This window comes from Bombus pascuorum, chromosome 4 (assembly GCF_905332965.1).
Source record: "Bombus pascuorum chromosome 4, iyBomPasc1.1, whole genome shotgun sequence".
NCBI lineage: Eukaryota > Metazoa > Arthropoda > Insecta > Hymenoptera > Apidae > Bombus > Bombus pascuorum.
Window position 1 is genome coordinate 534,479 of NC_083491.1, and position 17,333 is coordinate 551,811.

Genomic DNA, 17,333 nt, shown 5'->3' on the forward strand with positions numbered 1-17,333 from the left:
CTTGTATATTGCGACAGTTTTACGTTTTATCTAATTATATTTTCCCAACCGACGATAGTTTGGTCAGGGCTGGCAGATGTGTACATTAACTTTTCTACTTTTTCACCCCTTCTTTCTACGATTTTGTTATAGACTCGAATATTTCTTTCATCTGCAAATTATTTCTCGTTTTTCAACCTTTCGATGTTGCCACTTTTTCATTTTTATTTCCATCGCCTTTCATCTTTCAAGCGGTGAAATACAGGGCATAGAAGAAAATAATAAAATTGCATAAATAACTCCAATACAATGTTTACACATCTGTACCTAAATAAGAAATTTAATCTATCAGCCATACCCTTCAGCGTATTACAATGACAAGGAGCTAAAATTCAGTGATCAATCGCGTTAAGAAAATAGTAGAAAACTCAGGAACGATGTATCTCGTGACGCGTGCTGCCACGTAGTAAAATTGAAATCAGTGTAACGTGTCTCGTGGGGTGTCCATCTCGACGAGAGAAACAGATACCTATCGAAAGAATAGATTCGGTGCGAGGAAAGGCGTCTCGGTACATTAGAAAAAGCATACGCATCGCGACGAGTTAGCATCATTTTTACTAAGCTCGACGACGAAGCCGCCGTACCCCTCGACTGTTTCGGTAGGAATAGCCGTGTAATTACGCAACGAATAATTTCCGTCGGAACGAGTTTCTATGCGCCGCAACGCTTTTTTCAACAGGAAACGACATCCTATCCATCCTATCCACTTTCGGAATCGAATCGGAGAATAGGATAAATTACTGAGAATCTCTTCTGTCTACGATATGAGACATGTTTTAGGAATTATAAGGAAACGAAAATATGGTCTTCTCTATAGTAACGGATGCCTAATTCCGTGGAAGAAAAATGAAAATGCGAGCTTGTTCAAAGAGGAGCACATTTTTAGCAAAGGAAAATTTTTCTAAAAAATCGGTAATGCCCTCATTTGCAAGTCAATTTTGCTTAAATATTTGACAAATTGTATAGCGTGTCTGGTCATCTTTATCCTCGATATTTTTCAACCGTATTTTCTTTAGCTCGAATGGCATTGATGAAGTGAATTACTGTCTAAATATTGTGCGGGTTAAAAAAATAAATATAAAACATGTGCCAGAATCGATAGATATATGTTTTTAGCAGAAGTTTATCGGGGAAAGTTAAGAAATCAGCTCGAAAATCTGTATAGCACAAACGTTAATAGAATAATAGATATATTTACTCACATTTTCCAGCTTTATACGTTAGAAAAGAAATCAGCGATAAACCAGAAATAACTCGTTGAAAAATGGGAAGAAATATATTAAGATAAGAGACCAATAATAAATTATAAATAAATTGCTTCATTTCGATCCGTTCAAAGAACTTGTGATTTATTTATAAGATGACGTGATAAATTTCTGTTGCAACGTGAATTTCAAATCGATAGAAAAATTAGTTGGAAATATAATGTCTGTACGATCAGACAAACTATGTGGAACTTTCCACCAGTGTTATACGAAGCCAGAAATTTTTACGATCACGGAATTAAAAGTCGATAAAGACATATTCATCTAGTTTTGAGTTTTAATCTTCACACGAATGTAAATATATAATTTATTCTTTACTGAAAGGAAATGACACGCGAAGATAGGTGTAGGTAATCCATAAGTAAAATAATTACTAAATATGGGAAATTGGAAATCTGACTGACAGTTTATTAGTTTTCCCGAATTACATCCAAACAATCATACGGCGACAGTCGCATTTTTCTTCGGAGAAATTTACCGCGGTATTTGCTCATGGACAAATACAAATTCGAAGGGTAGAGATAATTCTCTAGAGTTTACCGGTATTTCACGAAATGTGCGGTAACTTGTTAATTCATAGGCACTTAAATTCCGAAAATGTGGGTGTAAAGCGGAGCGTGATCGCGCGTGTGCGTGCCACCCACGTACATTACCGCTCAAAAGTATCTGGACGCTCGATTTCCTTTGTCAGAATACACAAGACGAGAGATCTTTCCTCAGGAGCCACAGTGATTTTTTCAATAATTTTCTCTAAGTTTATAAAACACAACACGAATAACATATATCGTAGTAGATACTTAAATTCTCAAGAATCGAACGACTCTGTTCGGTAAATGTTTTAGTGTGAGCAGATGGTAACGTATTTAACTAAAAAAATGAAGCATATTGTTTCAAGCAGAAGAAAAACGAGGAATCGATTTTCGCTGATTAATCGTAATATGTTGTTACTAAGCTTTTAACCGGAGTTTATAAAGTTTATTATGAGTAAAAATTCATATAATAATTGGAATTTATACAGTCTGCTAACTCTATAAGGACTCGTTAGGTACCGATAATCGTTTAAATTTACGTATTGTCACCAGAAATTTGCCAAAAGCGTCTAGATATTTATGAACGGTAGTGTACACACATAGACGCAGACATACGTGAAATGGTGTAGGTTCGAACCGATGCCCGCGAATCGCCGATCAATATCGCCATTGTTTTCCATTCAGCTGATAATACCGGCGGCTTTTGGAGTATGGCGTTCGGTCTTATTGTAGAAGTTGGCTCGTTCAGCTTAGTTCCACGAGGAAACATTTCAGTTGTTTTCGCGTTAAATACTTAGCAAACCAGCGGGGCTATTATATTTAGTTCGGTAACTTTCCTTTCGTCGTAACGATTGATCGTTTCTGATTATATCGTAAGCGTTTCTTTCTTCGTTACATCACTGGATTACTTACTTGGAGGTTTCGGAAAACATGGAAAAGTTTAACACTTTGGATGACTCTGTTTTTCCATTTTTCTCTTCTTTACGGTTGGAAGTATTTTACGCGAACAGTACGTACGACGATGTTAACGAATGTAAATTTGAGATAAAAATACTGGTGGATGTGTGGTAGCAGGGAACAAAGTGTGCATTGAAGTCTAATGCGGATGATATCATGGGTAATTGCTGGATGAAATCACCTGTTATTTGGAGAACTTGCGTGGATTTCTAATTTCAGAATAGGACATTGCGTTGGTGCGATATGGAGTATAAAATAATTATAGGTAAAATAAGAAACAATTGGCACGAAAATACCGGAGTAACTCGTTTCAAGTATGAAAAAGTACATACATGTGCCGTCATATCAATACCGTTAACAATTTCCTATAGATACGTTATATATAACAAATGTTCATCTCCCTATACAAGACGTCTTACGCAATGAATTTGGCGATAACGAGCCCCGAATATTAATAAGGTCTGGCTTTTGGAGGTTTGATTAATCGTAGAAAATATTATGGAAAATCTTAAACGATTCGAAAGGAAGGAGTCCAAGCTGTGTAATTACCGGCAGATTACCAACTAACATCTGTTAGCGATTAAAGTCGATACAATCGTTTATAGGGACAGGTCGCGAGGTCGCAATAGACTCGTATGAAATGTTTTCCTAGTGAAATCAAAACCGTCGAGGAGCACGCTTTTTACCTTTCCGTGATGTTTGACTTTTGCTAACCTTTTAAGAAGATTGTCGGGTTGTAGGTATACTTCTATAGAATTGTGTTCTTTTGTGCGGGGCCATAGAGGGAAGGTACTTTGCAGGGAAAACCTCTGTCTGCGGAGCAATAAAAGCTCAAGGTCTTGTTCCGATACCACTGGATCCTTTCATCGATCCGCATTCACCACAGTTGACACGTATTTCACGGTGAACTGTTCTGACAGGTGTTAGACAATCATCGATTATCTTCGGTGTGTCTGTTTCCTATTCAACCTGCGGTTTCTCGCTTCTTCAGGTTGCATTTTGCTTTCTTATCCCTCTCCTTGGCGACCTTAAGTCGCTATACGATAAGTCTAATAAGCAGATGTCTATATAAATCATTTATTTTATAAATATCTATATAAAGCGTCTGTATGAATCTCAGCTATCGAAAGTCTCAAGAAGATGCGTTCTATTCGTAATAAAATTTCAGTGGATAACGTTATTCGGAACATCGGCATCGATGTCAGTCGATTAAAATATATCAAGATCTATATTCACAATTGCTAGAATCAACAACTTCTTTGAAAGCAAAATGCGAGATGAAATTATTAAATTTTGTCTTTTACTTTGGCGGAAGCTCCCTTGTCCGCTTTTTCGCGAGTATTGGTAAAATAGACGGTAAATTCCACAGCCAATTACTTTTAGCGCGTTTACCAAGAATTTCGTACGGTTGGTAATCTCTTTAATGAACGAACTTGGAATCGACGAATCGTCCGTGAACGTATGTCTGCGGATATCCTGAAAGTTTCTTGAAGTTTCTTGAAGTTCATCGATGCAGAAGAGCTCGTGATCGTCGCGCGAGACGACACTGTCGTCTTCGTGTTCGTATACGTATATCCAGATGCCCTGGAATGCGGGGATGCATATGCAAAAACGAACAAGAAGAAATACTTGTTGTCGGCAGGAAGACATCAGACCGCGTTGGAATTCGTGCGGAGGTTTTAGACTTGCATACACGGATACACGTATTCGCACAGTGAATGAGGAAGACGTCTTTCTCTTCGCTGCTTGACTAGGTGAATTTCAACATCCTTCTAAAGAATTTGTTTCTTGTTCGTTTTTTCTAATATCCTCTCTTTTTCTTTTCTTGCCTCCTGGTGCACATACTGCGTTCAATAGAACGCAAACGTACGACGGCGGTGGGAACCGTCGTAAATATCGCTGCCCCCGAAAGTATCAGAAATAACGCTTCCACCTCGGCGACTCTGACAATCTAAAAATGTATTCCTCTCCTTGCGATTTCATTCTACCGTTTTGCTCGAAGCTTTCCGCTTCGGCGAAACGATTTCTTCGCATAGGCTTTCTTACAAACGATCTATGGACACGGAGTGGATCAATTTTTCCTTCGAACGGATTACAACGATTATTCTTTAACGTGGTTCGACGATGTCGATGACACGATTTCATAGATTATAAGATTATGAGGATAAGAATTTTAAAAGTTTGATTTGCAATATCGTTAAATGGAAGTAAATACTTGCAAGAAATTCTCTATTTCTCGCAGACGTCTAGCCGTCCTTTTTAGCCTCTTGGTCCTTTTAGAAGAAATTTCACCGCTAATGCGTTAACAGCCCATTTAGCTACGTTTTATCAGGGATTTTATTTCCTGCCAAATCCGCTATTTATCTCGATTTCGAGAACTCGTGCGATAATTTCCTGATCTAAAAGAATTTATTTCACCCGACTAGCTAACGATAAGTATCCAACGCGATAATTTAAATTTGCCCAGTTAAAGCATGATCGGGAAACACCTCGTCTTTTTCTTTTTTTCACTAACCTGAAAGCGTTTTCGATTAACTCGCCCCCGATGAGAAATATTTCATGGCGATATCGTCCCACGATCCCCGCTATCATAATCTCTATCCATCTAATTAACGATGTCGTTAATTTTACGGGCTACGTGTCGGTGTACACGCAGCGAAAGAACAGTTTTCACCTGTAACAACATTGAAACCGGTGCACCGTCTACCTTGCTGTATGCCCAAAATCCTTTTAGCTAATTTAATCGGTTCTAATTCCGTTACAGCCAGCGACAACTCTTAAGCTCGTTGCGTGGAGAGGGTACAGACCGGGATGGTCGTTTTCATTGTTTCATTCCGTTAATTCCAATTACTCTCTTTTTATCCTCTTCCTTTCGTTTCTTTTATTCCTTCTTTTTTTTTTTTTTTTTTTTTTTTTCTATCGTGGATATGGCGATGATTGGGATATCAAAAATCCAATACTTGTAAACGATAACAGTCAAAAAGTGTATTCCAGATTTTTCCCAGCAGAATTTAACGTTACCCAGAATTTTCTCGAATAAAGATTTTGTCATTTATAACGTCACTCGTTTTCACTGTATTTTATTTCTAAATTTTTTAATTCTAAAATCTTGATTCAGACGTAGATTGGGTTGGTCGGAGGGTTGATCGAGGCCGAGCGAAGGAAAAATCGTGGAACAAATTCGCACGAACAGTTTCGAGTGACCTACCGCGTGTGACGGCGTTGTCCGCTCGTTTCAGTCTGGTTAATCAGGAGCAGTCGATCGGAAAGGTTAAAAATTATTTTTCTCCCGTCCGCGATTTCTCTCGTTCCTCTTCATCCCCTGGCCTATTCACCTGCCTTTATTTTTGTTCTCGCTCTCGCTCTCCGTTAGACGACGCGACGTCAACAACCGTGGTACTAGCATGGTTATCCGGATCAGTGGACGTTTACAGTCGAACGGAATCCCGTAGCAAGCCGTGCTCGATTCTCGCAGAGGCATTATAAAATAGACACGAAACTGTAGGTGCAAAGTGGATGCGCCTCGAAGGTGAAACGTCAGACTCTCGCGTGATCTGCATCAAAGGGGGTGCAGTCGTTCGTGGGATGCGATTAACGAGTATTACCTTGTTTATTTGCGTTGGTTCTTTATGGATACCGAGATGAAGAGACTTTACGAGGTTCGATCAACGATCAAAGCATACAACGATATTCTCGATATTTTTAAAGGCACGTTAAAGGCTGATATTCGATTGACGCATTTCGTTTGCGAGCGAATCAGAAATCTTACATTCTACTTTGGTATGCATTTTTATGGCAGTATGAAAAACAAAAACAAAAAAGAAAAGAAAGGATATGCCACAACGATAGAAAATTTATGCGTGAAACCGTAGAAAGGCTGTGACTGTCCCCTGACGTCGATGATTTTTCGATATCTGTCTGAAACCTATACAAACGGTAAACAAAAGGATAACATAATAGGTTTGGATTAGGCGATATATTATCCGGACGCTTCGTAGGAGCCGGTAACCAACGATAGCGGTGCCACAGACGCACGACTAGGGGCAGAATTCAATGGCTAGTATCGTTATATAGTATTCCGTGAACATCTCGGAATGGAAAAGTGCAGACCTTGTACGTATAGGGGAAAGTCGTTGAAAATATCGATTTCTACGACGTATCCAAAAATCATCGAAATCGGAGAATAGTCGGTCTTTTTACAGTTTCACCAATTTGTCATTCCATTTTATATGATTTCAAATTGACGAAATAAATGTAACTGCGCGTAAGTGTTTTTATACAAATTTACATTTCATAATTCAGGTTATTTCTCGTTTCTGGACTTGAACGCGAATTCTAATTAAACTAAGAATATTAACGATTTGGAACACGGATTGTACCCTAAATTCCCAGTTAATCGCGAAAGCAGTATCTAATTTGTCGCGATCCGTGTTCGTAGTTGGACGAAGCTGGGTGTTGTTTAGTGGGTGTAAGGTTTCGAACTCCGTTAGACTGTCATACAAAGGGACAATTAGGTATTCGGTAGATGGAGCGAATTCGATGCAGACGTCAAGGACGTCCTTCGATGGTAGGATGAGTCGAACGCGCTGTGTGGCGTCCCCGACGACGTCGACGTCGACGTCGACGTCGACGATCACGAAAAGTCTGTGTGAGATATTGATTTGGTCGTCCCTCTTTTTCTGCGGTAGTCACGTGAAAGAAGTGGACGAAGCTCGAAGCCGCATTCGTGCACGTATATCGATTCGACCGAGAGAGCCGAACCAAGTCTTTCGAGAGTACGCGAAAAACTAGTCACGGGGCAGAGATACGTGGTATACCATGCCAATACGTGGTTGATACTCTTGATATTCCACTTGTCTTATCTTTGTTCGCAATACCGGCTGTAATAGTCATTGATAAAGTTATGTTATTATATTTTAATAATCGGCTGTTTCGTATTCGTTGATCACTACGATTAAGTCAATGGGTCGAAAGGTCGTATCTGTTAACCTACCAATTCTCACATATCTCAGATTATGACGCAATGTGGGAAATTTGACCAATTTCTATCTCTATCGATACGAAACAGAATGTTTCGACAGTTTATTTTGAAATACGTATAAATTATTGTTTCTTATTTTTATTGTAAATTACTACAAGTCTGTTTGCCATATTCCAGTGCACGTTTTAACGAAGAGATTTAATTAAAATGTTAGCGAATTGCGTATAAAAAATTGTAGGATAAGGGAACAACGATAGCCAGCTAGGGAATATCTTTTATCGAGAAGAGCACTAATCGATGCTAGTTAATAGGTTAATTTGCAAGTAATCTTTTAGATTGAATTAGCTGTGTGAAAAGGGGAAGCTACTGGTGCAATATCGGGATATTTGTACTGAATATTGAAGTTCCACGAAGTACAAGTTGCTTGGACGTTATCGAGTATCTTTCGAAACGATAAAGTTCGATTATCGAACGATAGCAGAAGTCTTGATAAAAAAGAAGTCTCGAACGAATGTCGCTATCTTCTGTTACAATAAATTCGTTTCGTTTTAGCTCGCTTTTCGTAAAAAATCTTTTCGCTAGTTTGTCGACTCGGCACTAAAGACCGGACAATTATTATCGTAAAGCTGAAAAAATATGTATAAAAGCAAAAGAGAAGCATCGAAATAAGAACAAAGAGAGAGTTCGCGTTTGTTCGTTACGCTGTGTGAATAACGTTATACGAGTTTTAGTAGTTTCCTTGTTTCATCGTTTAAAATTATCGCGAAACAATAATTTAGCGAATTTGAACCTTCGCTTAAAGTTACTATAGAACGGTATTTCGCTAAAGTTACCTATTTATTATTATCTATCGTTTGATATATCGCTGTGTTACGAAAATGAATAACATTGTGGCGCTTTAACGAAGAGAAAGAAGAGAGGAAAAATGGCAGGAAGCAGCGTTTCCTTCGCAGTTTGAGAACTGCTGATCTTATTAGCGAGTACACCTCCTTAGGTTTCGTAGCAAGTTTCAAGATCTATCACAGCGAAAATTCGATATTTATTTGTGCGAATAGGATGGTTAGATGAGAAGTCTCGAGAGTTCGATGTTGATACGATACTTTTGATAAAGAGTCGTCTTCTCGTTCGTATCAGGAATAGAATTGACATAATTATTAACGACGCGATCGTTTCGTCGACGATTTTTACTTAGGAAGCGATACGAGCAATTCTTTTTATCACCGTGTTGGAAAATGTCAGTGACGAGAAAGTTGGACGAAATGTTATTTAATCGCGAGAAACTCGGGTACGATTGCCGCTGGTCGGTCGGAATCGACGCGTCGAATCGTTTCGAATGGTAACGATTTTCGTGGCCACGAAAATCCCCGCGAAAACAAACGGTTCGAACGAAAACGTTTTTCTTCCCGGCATTTTCTAGCGCGTTGAACGCGCGCATACGTCCCCATAACTCTTCCTGGGTAACATGAGAAACGAGTGGAGCGCCTCGGGCCCGCTTTTCGTAAGCGGCTTACTCGCGTGACGGAAAATTGTACTATGTTTCTCTCGCCGACCCTCTTTGGCCGTTTCTTTTTCTTTACCTTAACTGTTCCTGACTCGTACATAAAGCAAATGCTAGACCGTGTATAGTTGCCGAGAGAGAGAGAGATGCTGAGCGAAGTCGTAAAGTTGATATCATTGTTTTGCTGGTAGAGTAGAAAGTCATCGAATCTCAGATATTTCGAAAGTTTTATCAAAGACTCTGAAAATTTAAAGATTTATAAGTTACGTTATAAAGGGGCAACAATTTTTTCGTTGTCGAGTGACCGAACGATCGGTATTCTCCTACTCCAACTTTTCATCCGAAACTAATTTCTTGGAAAATTTACGCCACGCGTGCGTCTGAAATTACTGTTCCGGTTCTCGAAACGCGTAAACTTAAATACCAGACCGATTTTACGACCTCGCTGTATCTCTTTCACCGACGATACGGTTACATCGACGAGAGGGCCGCCATTTAGTACTTCGATTTACGATCTCGCTACATCGGTTCCGCTAACTGTACTTACGGTAGCGTTTGTTCCCGAATCGCTTAGTCGTGTCGCGGGCGGCGAAAGTTTTCGTCGATCGGTCATCGCCGATCACATATATTGATAAGAATCGCGTAACTTCGCGCTTTCATACCCCACGACTCGATGATCGAAGCAGTATCCCATATATGTACTTCTTATTTGATATTTATATCGTAATCGTACGGAATTCTGAACGTCGCTCTTTCCATTCGATCGGTGTACTTGATATTTCTTCTCAAGTATTGCACGAAATATTAAATGATAGGAATTGTGCGCACCAGACGTAGATTTCGTTGTCCGGACGTGGCACGTGTCCGTGGGTTCGCGTTATAAACATTACGTTGAGAAAGCACCGTTGATCGATGCAATTTTTATATCGCGACTATCTGATCTAGTTAGCATTTCTTTTTCGTTTCTCTCGCGCGAATGATGGAATTACACCCGGTAGAAGAATCGTACGATCAGTTTCGTTTTTATCGTGACTCCATATACAATGGCGAACGAAAGATAATAGAATTTCAAATACAGATACGTATAAAATATCGTACAGAGATATCAATTTTAAACTTTCTTTTGGCCGCCATTGCGTAATAAGTTATCGATCGACCAAGGATCGCGCGTCCTCGATGCCTTCACTTACTCGATTAAGCGTGCTTGCATTGGTAGTCCTGCGCTTTTTCTACTTTACCTTTGCCCATTCGCGGCCTCTGCTTTATCATCCATTTACACTTGGCCCTTCTACACGTACATGTACAAATCCCTACGAACATGTATCCTTTGTCTATCTATCGATCTATCTATCTATCTTATCTACGTATCTGTCTATTTATCTATCTGTCTATCTATATCTATCTACGTATCTTTCTGTTCGAAAGCCAAAGCCTTTCACCGAGTCTGATCGTCACCCTTCCCACGACCCTCCACAAGCAGCCCCCAGAAACAAGAAGCATTTTAAGCCTTTGCATCCGCAGTAACGCGAGTTTTCGCTTTTGGTATGTTTCCAGAACAGCAGAATCCGGAGTTCGACCGCGGGAGGAACCAGGAGTGCGCCGAATAAATGACGTAAATCCGAGGAACGGAAACGCAACGTCACTCGCTAACTCGCAACCCCCCTTCCCCCTACCGTACCTCCCCCATTCTGTCTTTCTCTTTTACCGTTTCCACGTTTCTCCTATCCCACCCCTTCCCTTTGCCCGATCCAGCACACCACCACGACCCGACCCTTCCACCACGTACGATCTCCACGATCCGACACACGACCGGACCCCTGACCCCCTGCCTCTTTACCCGCTTTGTCGCCTACCGCCTTCTTTCGTGCTTACACTCAAATCTGCTCCAACCTTCGAGTCTTCTTCTCCCTCCGTTTCTTTCCAACGTTTCGCTCCGACATTTTCCTCCCATCCACCGTTCCTCAGCAGTATCACGCCACCGTTGCTCCTTATCTCGCCCCCTTATCTCGCCCCTTCTCCAAGAAGCGCAACCGTGGCTAAGGTGATCTTTCCGAAAAATTCGAGTGCTCCGTTTTCTCTTACGGCCTACTACTACTACTACTACTACTAGTACTACTACTATTACTACTACTACCTCCTCGGAGTCGTCCTTCCTCGTCCAAGTAGACTACACACAAGACACGCGTTAGCTTCAGAACCGGCTTGAAGGACACCACGACCGGCTTTTTGACACACACACACACCTCTCTCTCTTTATATATATATATATATATATACATATTATATATATATTATATTATATTATATATATATATATACACACCTCTGTGCAACAAAACTCGAATGCAGCAACAATCAGCCTATATATTCGATAAAGAACAAAATCAACGCGTTCCTAGAGAGCATACACTCGTTGATCGACGTTTATAGCTTCTCGAAGGCTTTCAAGCTTTGCCCAAACTACCACTACTACTTGCTCTAGTTGCTAAAGCGCCCTCCAAAGCTCTCCACGAGTGCATCGTGCGAAGATAAAAGGAAGATCGAAGCAAGTCGAATATCGGTAGGAAGAATCAAAACGGAGAGAGGATCTTTCGTGCGCTAGCTTGTCTCTAGAGGCAAAGCAGGTCGACCGTGGCAGAAGCTCGACGCCAAAACGCCTAAAAACGCAGAAGCCAGAGCGCCTAATCGCTGACAATATACAAACATAAATATCGCCTCTTCTACTACTTCACTTTCTTTCACGCTGTGAAAATATCTTCCTCTGCCGACTTTCCTCGAGTAGAAGGGTGCAACGCGTTCCTCTTCCAGCCAACCGTTTCTACGTGAATCATCGAAAGGGTCGAGACGCGACGATCAACGTACACGTCTACCAAACTAGCTGGAATTACAAAGTCTCTCGAAAGAAAGAAAAAGGAACGGAAAGAGCTCTCTTTCTCTTTTACGCTAACTGGCAAGCACAGAGTTAACCGTAACTCGGTCTCTGCGTTACGACTGAACGTACCGCGATCGATAACAACTGTGTTTGATAAAGAGCAGCCAGGCGATAACGGTGTGTGCGTGTGCGTGTGTATGTGTGTGATCATCGACGGTCTAAATATAGTTTAGAATTTCTCGTAGAACTGGCGCTGACAATCGCAAGCCTTTTACGCTACGCACGGTGTTCGATAATACGCGACAACGAATCATAGGCAATTAAAACACAGAGGAAAGGAAATCGAGAAATTCGGAAAAGGAAAGGATAATCGAGAAGAAACGTGTAACGACGGGTTAATTCGCGCTCGAACATACGGATAAAGTAAAATCTTCGTTACGTCGTCGATTACGTCGTCCGGTTTCCGCGAGTTTTCAATCGTGATTCATCTACAAGGAAGATCGTCCGAGCTCTTGGAAGATCATCGACTCGCCGCAGGACTCGTTCATGGGACAATAAGATCGCACCCTACTCAAAGAAATACTTCTTGCGCAAGGTATCATTATTTACCATAGTATCGAAGCTCCAGGCACCTGCGAGCATTTCGACGAGCTATCGTGCGAATAGATGTGAGATTTTGAACGAACGTGGTCGATAGAGCGCGAACATTCATGTATTTATGGAAACTTAACTTTTTCATCGATTCGATGATTTCCTTTTAGTCGTAGTATGCTTTTATTATAAAATGATTTTACATAAATTTAGATAAATTCGTTTGTATCGCTAGCGAAGTGTCTGTTTCAAGTCTTTATCTTCCGAGTTACGTTCTATGTTAACACGGAAATATTTGCTAGAATCGGTACAACGTAAACGAATATATAAAATTTTACGAGAGGAGCATGTATTTCTAAAAAGGTTGCATACCGTTCTAACGAAAACGATCCTTTAAATTACCATCGAGGCATAAAGGGTTAAATAACTCTTCTTCTTCGACGGTCAAACTACTATCAAACTACTTTCGTCAACTTGGATCTCGATAAAATTGAATTTTCGACTGTCGTAAAATCGGCTCGTTTCGAGCATCGAACCTTTATATCCATCCAAGTCGTTCCATTGATGAAAAGACAAAGGGAACGAAAGCGGACGCTTCGTAGGTTACAATTCATCGGTTGTGCACGTGAATGAAAGGCCTGGTGTGATTGAAAGCGGAAGCAATACGTGTCGTACCGTAGTCGATAGTCTGAAAGAACAGAACACGCGAATTGAAAGAGAAAGCAAGAAAGAAAGAAAGAAAGAAAGAAAGGAAGGAAGAAAGAAGGAAAGAAAGAAAGAAAGAACGAACGGATATGAATTTCTTTAGCTCGTCGAAATTCTTGTAAGTGCCAATGAGCGCTCGCGAGTCGATTTGAATAAAAAAGCGAAACAATTGTATCCTTGGGAAGATTAGCCGGTGCGAGTGAACAAGATTAAAGAGTCGAGGCTACGTGGAAGAGCAGCATACGGACAGCCACGGTTTACGGAGGAAGGAGGATAAACTAGAGTCGGTAGAAAAAAACCAGACTTTGTGTTAGTCCCTGCCTAAAGAAAGGAGTCCCGCGATCTTCCAGGGCCAGAAATTATGGCAATGGTCAACATGAATAACCTACTGAACGGCAAGGACTCTCGATGGCTTCAGCTAGAGGTTTGCAGGGAGTTCCAGCGCAACAAGTGTACCAGGCCTGACACGGAGTGCAAGTTCGCCCATCCACCAGCTAACGTCGAGGTGCAGAACGGACGGGTCACTGCTTGCTACGACAGTATCAAGGTAACGAACAACACATTGTGTATAATCGAGTTTCCACATCGGGTTACCTGATAATCCATCTTTTCGGCTACTCTCTGTGGCTGCTAAGCATTATCTCCTCTTCTATCCATTTTGCGCACACGTATCTATTATCGTAGGTACACGTATTTGTGTCACCTATAGGATCAGTGCTGTCCTTAATCAGGTTTTAATTACGTCCAGGAAGAATTACAAAACAGTCACGACTAAAATAGCCGTTGACGATTCATTTATTATTCGAGTCGTTCGTTCCTCGCCCGAGAGATCTTTGTTCGTTAATCGTTTTTATATTTGCTTTGTATCGCGCACAACCATACGTATATACTCTTTCCTCTATAATAAATGACGCGAAGAAGAACGATATTGGGTAAGTTTGCGGATAGCACTGACCTACGTGAATAATCACCCTATCGAACTCTCGAACCAGGTAGCTGCCATTTTTAGAGCGTTTATATATGTGTGTTCTATATTCAACATTCAATTTCGCGAATCGCGAATTTCATGGATTTTTAGATTTGTAACTCGTTCTATACGTATGTAGTCAATTTTATACGAATGTATTTATATAGTTAAAGGATTGATAAATTTCCCACTTACGAATTAGTATACCGCGTAGTAGCTCTCTCGCGCTAATCGGACGAGCTTCCTCGTTGAAATTCATCTCGGGAACGTTCAATTTCGCGTAACGAATAGGGACGACTTCTAATAAAGCTGTCGTTGTAGAAATGTCTCCAAGAAGAGCAAATACGTATACGCAGGAGAAAAAAAAGAAAGAGAAAAAAGATACGACCAGGGCGCGGCTCGATAGTCTCATCGTCTCGTAGATATTAAATTCGAGGATTGAATTTGCAGTTATTGATAGCGACAATTACTCAACGCGTGATCGGACTAGATGAAAAACTGGCTCGACGACTTTGATGAATCAGAATTGATCTTACCGGCGTGGATCTGGCGCAAAAATTGGACATCTTCTTGCCAATAGTCTGACAGAGTTTACGGGAAGAGTTTTCCGTGATAATGATACGCGCGAACCAGTAGCAGCGACGAGATAAAACGAAAGGAAATATTCCGAGCGTGCCCTCCAACTCGCTCGAACCTTGCTATTTCTTCTGGAATGTGTTTCAAAGTTCTCAGAATTGACTTGTACGATGTTATTCTAAATTCTACTTTCAGATCTCTAGATATCCAACAAAATTTTAGCGTCGTACGTGCAAAGTTTTCTTGTTTGTTCAAAGTAGGAAGGTATTTAAACTGCAACCGGACGAGTAATGGCAAACGCATCTTCGTCGATTTTAGAGTTCTACAGAGCGTTCGCTTAGAAACGAGGACTTAAGCGTAAAAAGCAGGAACGACTCGGTGCCGGTTTCTCCCGAGTTAGCTTTGCGTTCTCTCTCGCAGTTTGTGAAATTAAGTTGGATGATTAAACGGTTAGATTATTCTTGGTATCGGTCACGGGGACGATGGAAAACGGCGTGCTACGTACATCGTCGTGGTACATCAACGTGCGACAGCGATGTATATGTACGTCGGTACGTGAGTGGTGCCACGTTGCCCGAGTCGTGGTTTAATTCTGGAAACCATTAACGTCGATGAAGACTCGGCTAAAGGTCCGCGTTGTTCGTCGATCCTCGGCCATCTCTTCGCATCGTTCGCTGCTCGCACGTACTTACTCGATAGTGGCACTCGTTACGTTTAATTGTTTCGACCGGATAGAACATCGCGTCTATGCGGGCCTCGCGTTTAATCTGCCTTCGTGCCTCTGCATCGTGTACTGGTCTGTACTCGGTCACCGGTACACGCAAGAATTCGTCGAATTGTCTGATTATTGTTTTTTCTTCGATCCTTTTTCCATCGATGTTGGCGACGTTGATCGAATTTCGGGAGTATTTTCTACAGGCTGTTCCGACAAATGCGACACTGCGTTGGTTTAAAATTCAGAAAAATTAGTCGAAAACGTAGGATAGTTTTTGAAGAGAACTTTGTTTTTCCTTCTGAGAAGACCAGAGCTCGTGATCGAAAGAACCGAAAAATCGAATTATTTTATAATTATAAAATAACCGAAACAAGATCTCGTCGATGAACGTTTACCTATTATTCGACGATCTGATAGAGTATTCCATTTGTGGGATAGAATGCGATAAAATTGTTAATAGAACGAAACGATACTTTCGTCTTGCGAATGTTCGTTCGGTTTCAAACTGCCCGATGGACTGTGTAAAACGCGAATGTAAATATATCGGCAGGAATAGTAATAGAAGTTGAACGAACCGTTTCTTAGAGCTCTCCACGGAATATAAGAGAAACTTGTAGCTTAAGAGGCGCGAACCAATATTACTTGGAAGAAATATTAACGATAAACCATTGCATTAGGTAGACGAAGACTTTGGTCGAGGGTGGCAGCAGGGAGGGAGACCATACCGACTTCTCCGCTATAACAGAGTCAGTCTACTCCTCGTTTCTTGCGCCGTTTAGGTGGCAGAAGCGCGGCTCTCCTTACGCTCCACCGATGAAATAAAGGCTCATTTTTCGAGCTGAGAATAAAAGGGGAACAGGTTATTGCCGTTTCGTACGTCTACCATCCGCGTTTAATGTTCGAGAGAGTATCGTACGGTAAAAGCTAGATTAATTTGCTGGAAGGAAGAAAATTGTGGCCGAAAATCGGGAGCTATTCTTTCGCGTACTATCGAGGGAATCGCTAAGGGGGTTCATGGCGCGTAAGTAACGATTCCCTTCGGACTCGTAGATTATCCTACGTGCATACGAGTAATTCACGCGATCGTGCCAATATCCGCGGATTCTTACAAGAGAGAGTATTCTCTCGCAAGAGACGCGTGGACCACCTCTTCTATCGGTTTACGATCAACGTCGGGTTAGTCGTTACTCTGCTAATCCGAACAAGGTACATGCTGCATACGCAGTAGGACTGCGCGTAAATTCACGTAATAAGAGGTTGCAATTTTCAATGTTCTGATACGTTTGTCCCAAGCATCGATCAAGCCCCGATCTTCCGAGACACGCTGTGTACAAGAGAGTATACACGCGCGGGGAAACATTACGATCTGCCAGACCACATCCTCGTGAAATTCGTACGTTCGATTCCAATTAGACCGATTGGACGGGAGCGGGATATTAAAGTAGACCTCGGGCCTAATCATGGTCGTTCTCCACTCTGCTTCGCCGGAATATACAATATCAGAGGTGGCGGGTGTAAGAGAGGAACCATTACAAGGAGGAATATGACCGAGTTAGAGAGAACGGTTTCAACGACGTTCCCCCTCGATCGTCTCTGTCTCTCGAGGCTCTTCCTGGTATTTCCGCAGTCGGAGGACT

The 17,333-nt window shown here is 41.3% G+C and overlaps 1 protein-coding gene across 15 annotated transcripts in view; it reads left to right on the forward strand.

Annotated features, from left to right (window-relative positions):
* Positions 1-17,333, forward strand: part of LOC132906381 (protein muscleblind) — a 408,430-nt gene that overhangs the window by 8,576 nt on the left and 382,521 nt on the right. For 13 of the 15 annotated variants that reach the window (XR_009657977.1, XR_009657978.1, XM_060958509.1 and 10 more), the window contains exons 2-3: positions 10,825-12,737; positions 13,629-13,985. The exons of 1 other annotated variant lie outside the window; for it this stretch is intronic. Coding sequence is in view for 12 of the 14 variants with exons in the window: in XM_060958509.1 (XP_060814492.1) it covers positions 13,800-13,985 (186 nt within the window). In the remaining 2 variants the exon portion in view is untranslated. Of the gene's footprint in view, positions 1-10,824; positions 12,738-13,623; positions 13,986-17,333 lie in introns of all 15 variants that reach the window. One more of the 15 variants, XM_060958510.1, reaches the window with a different exon arrangement.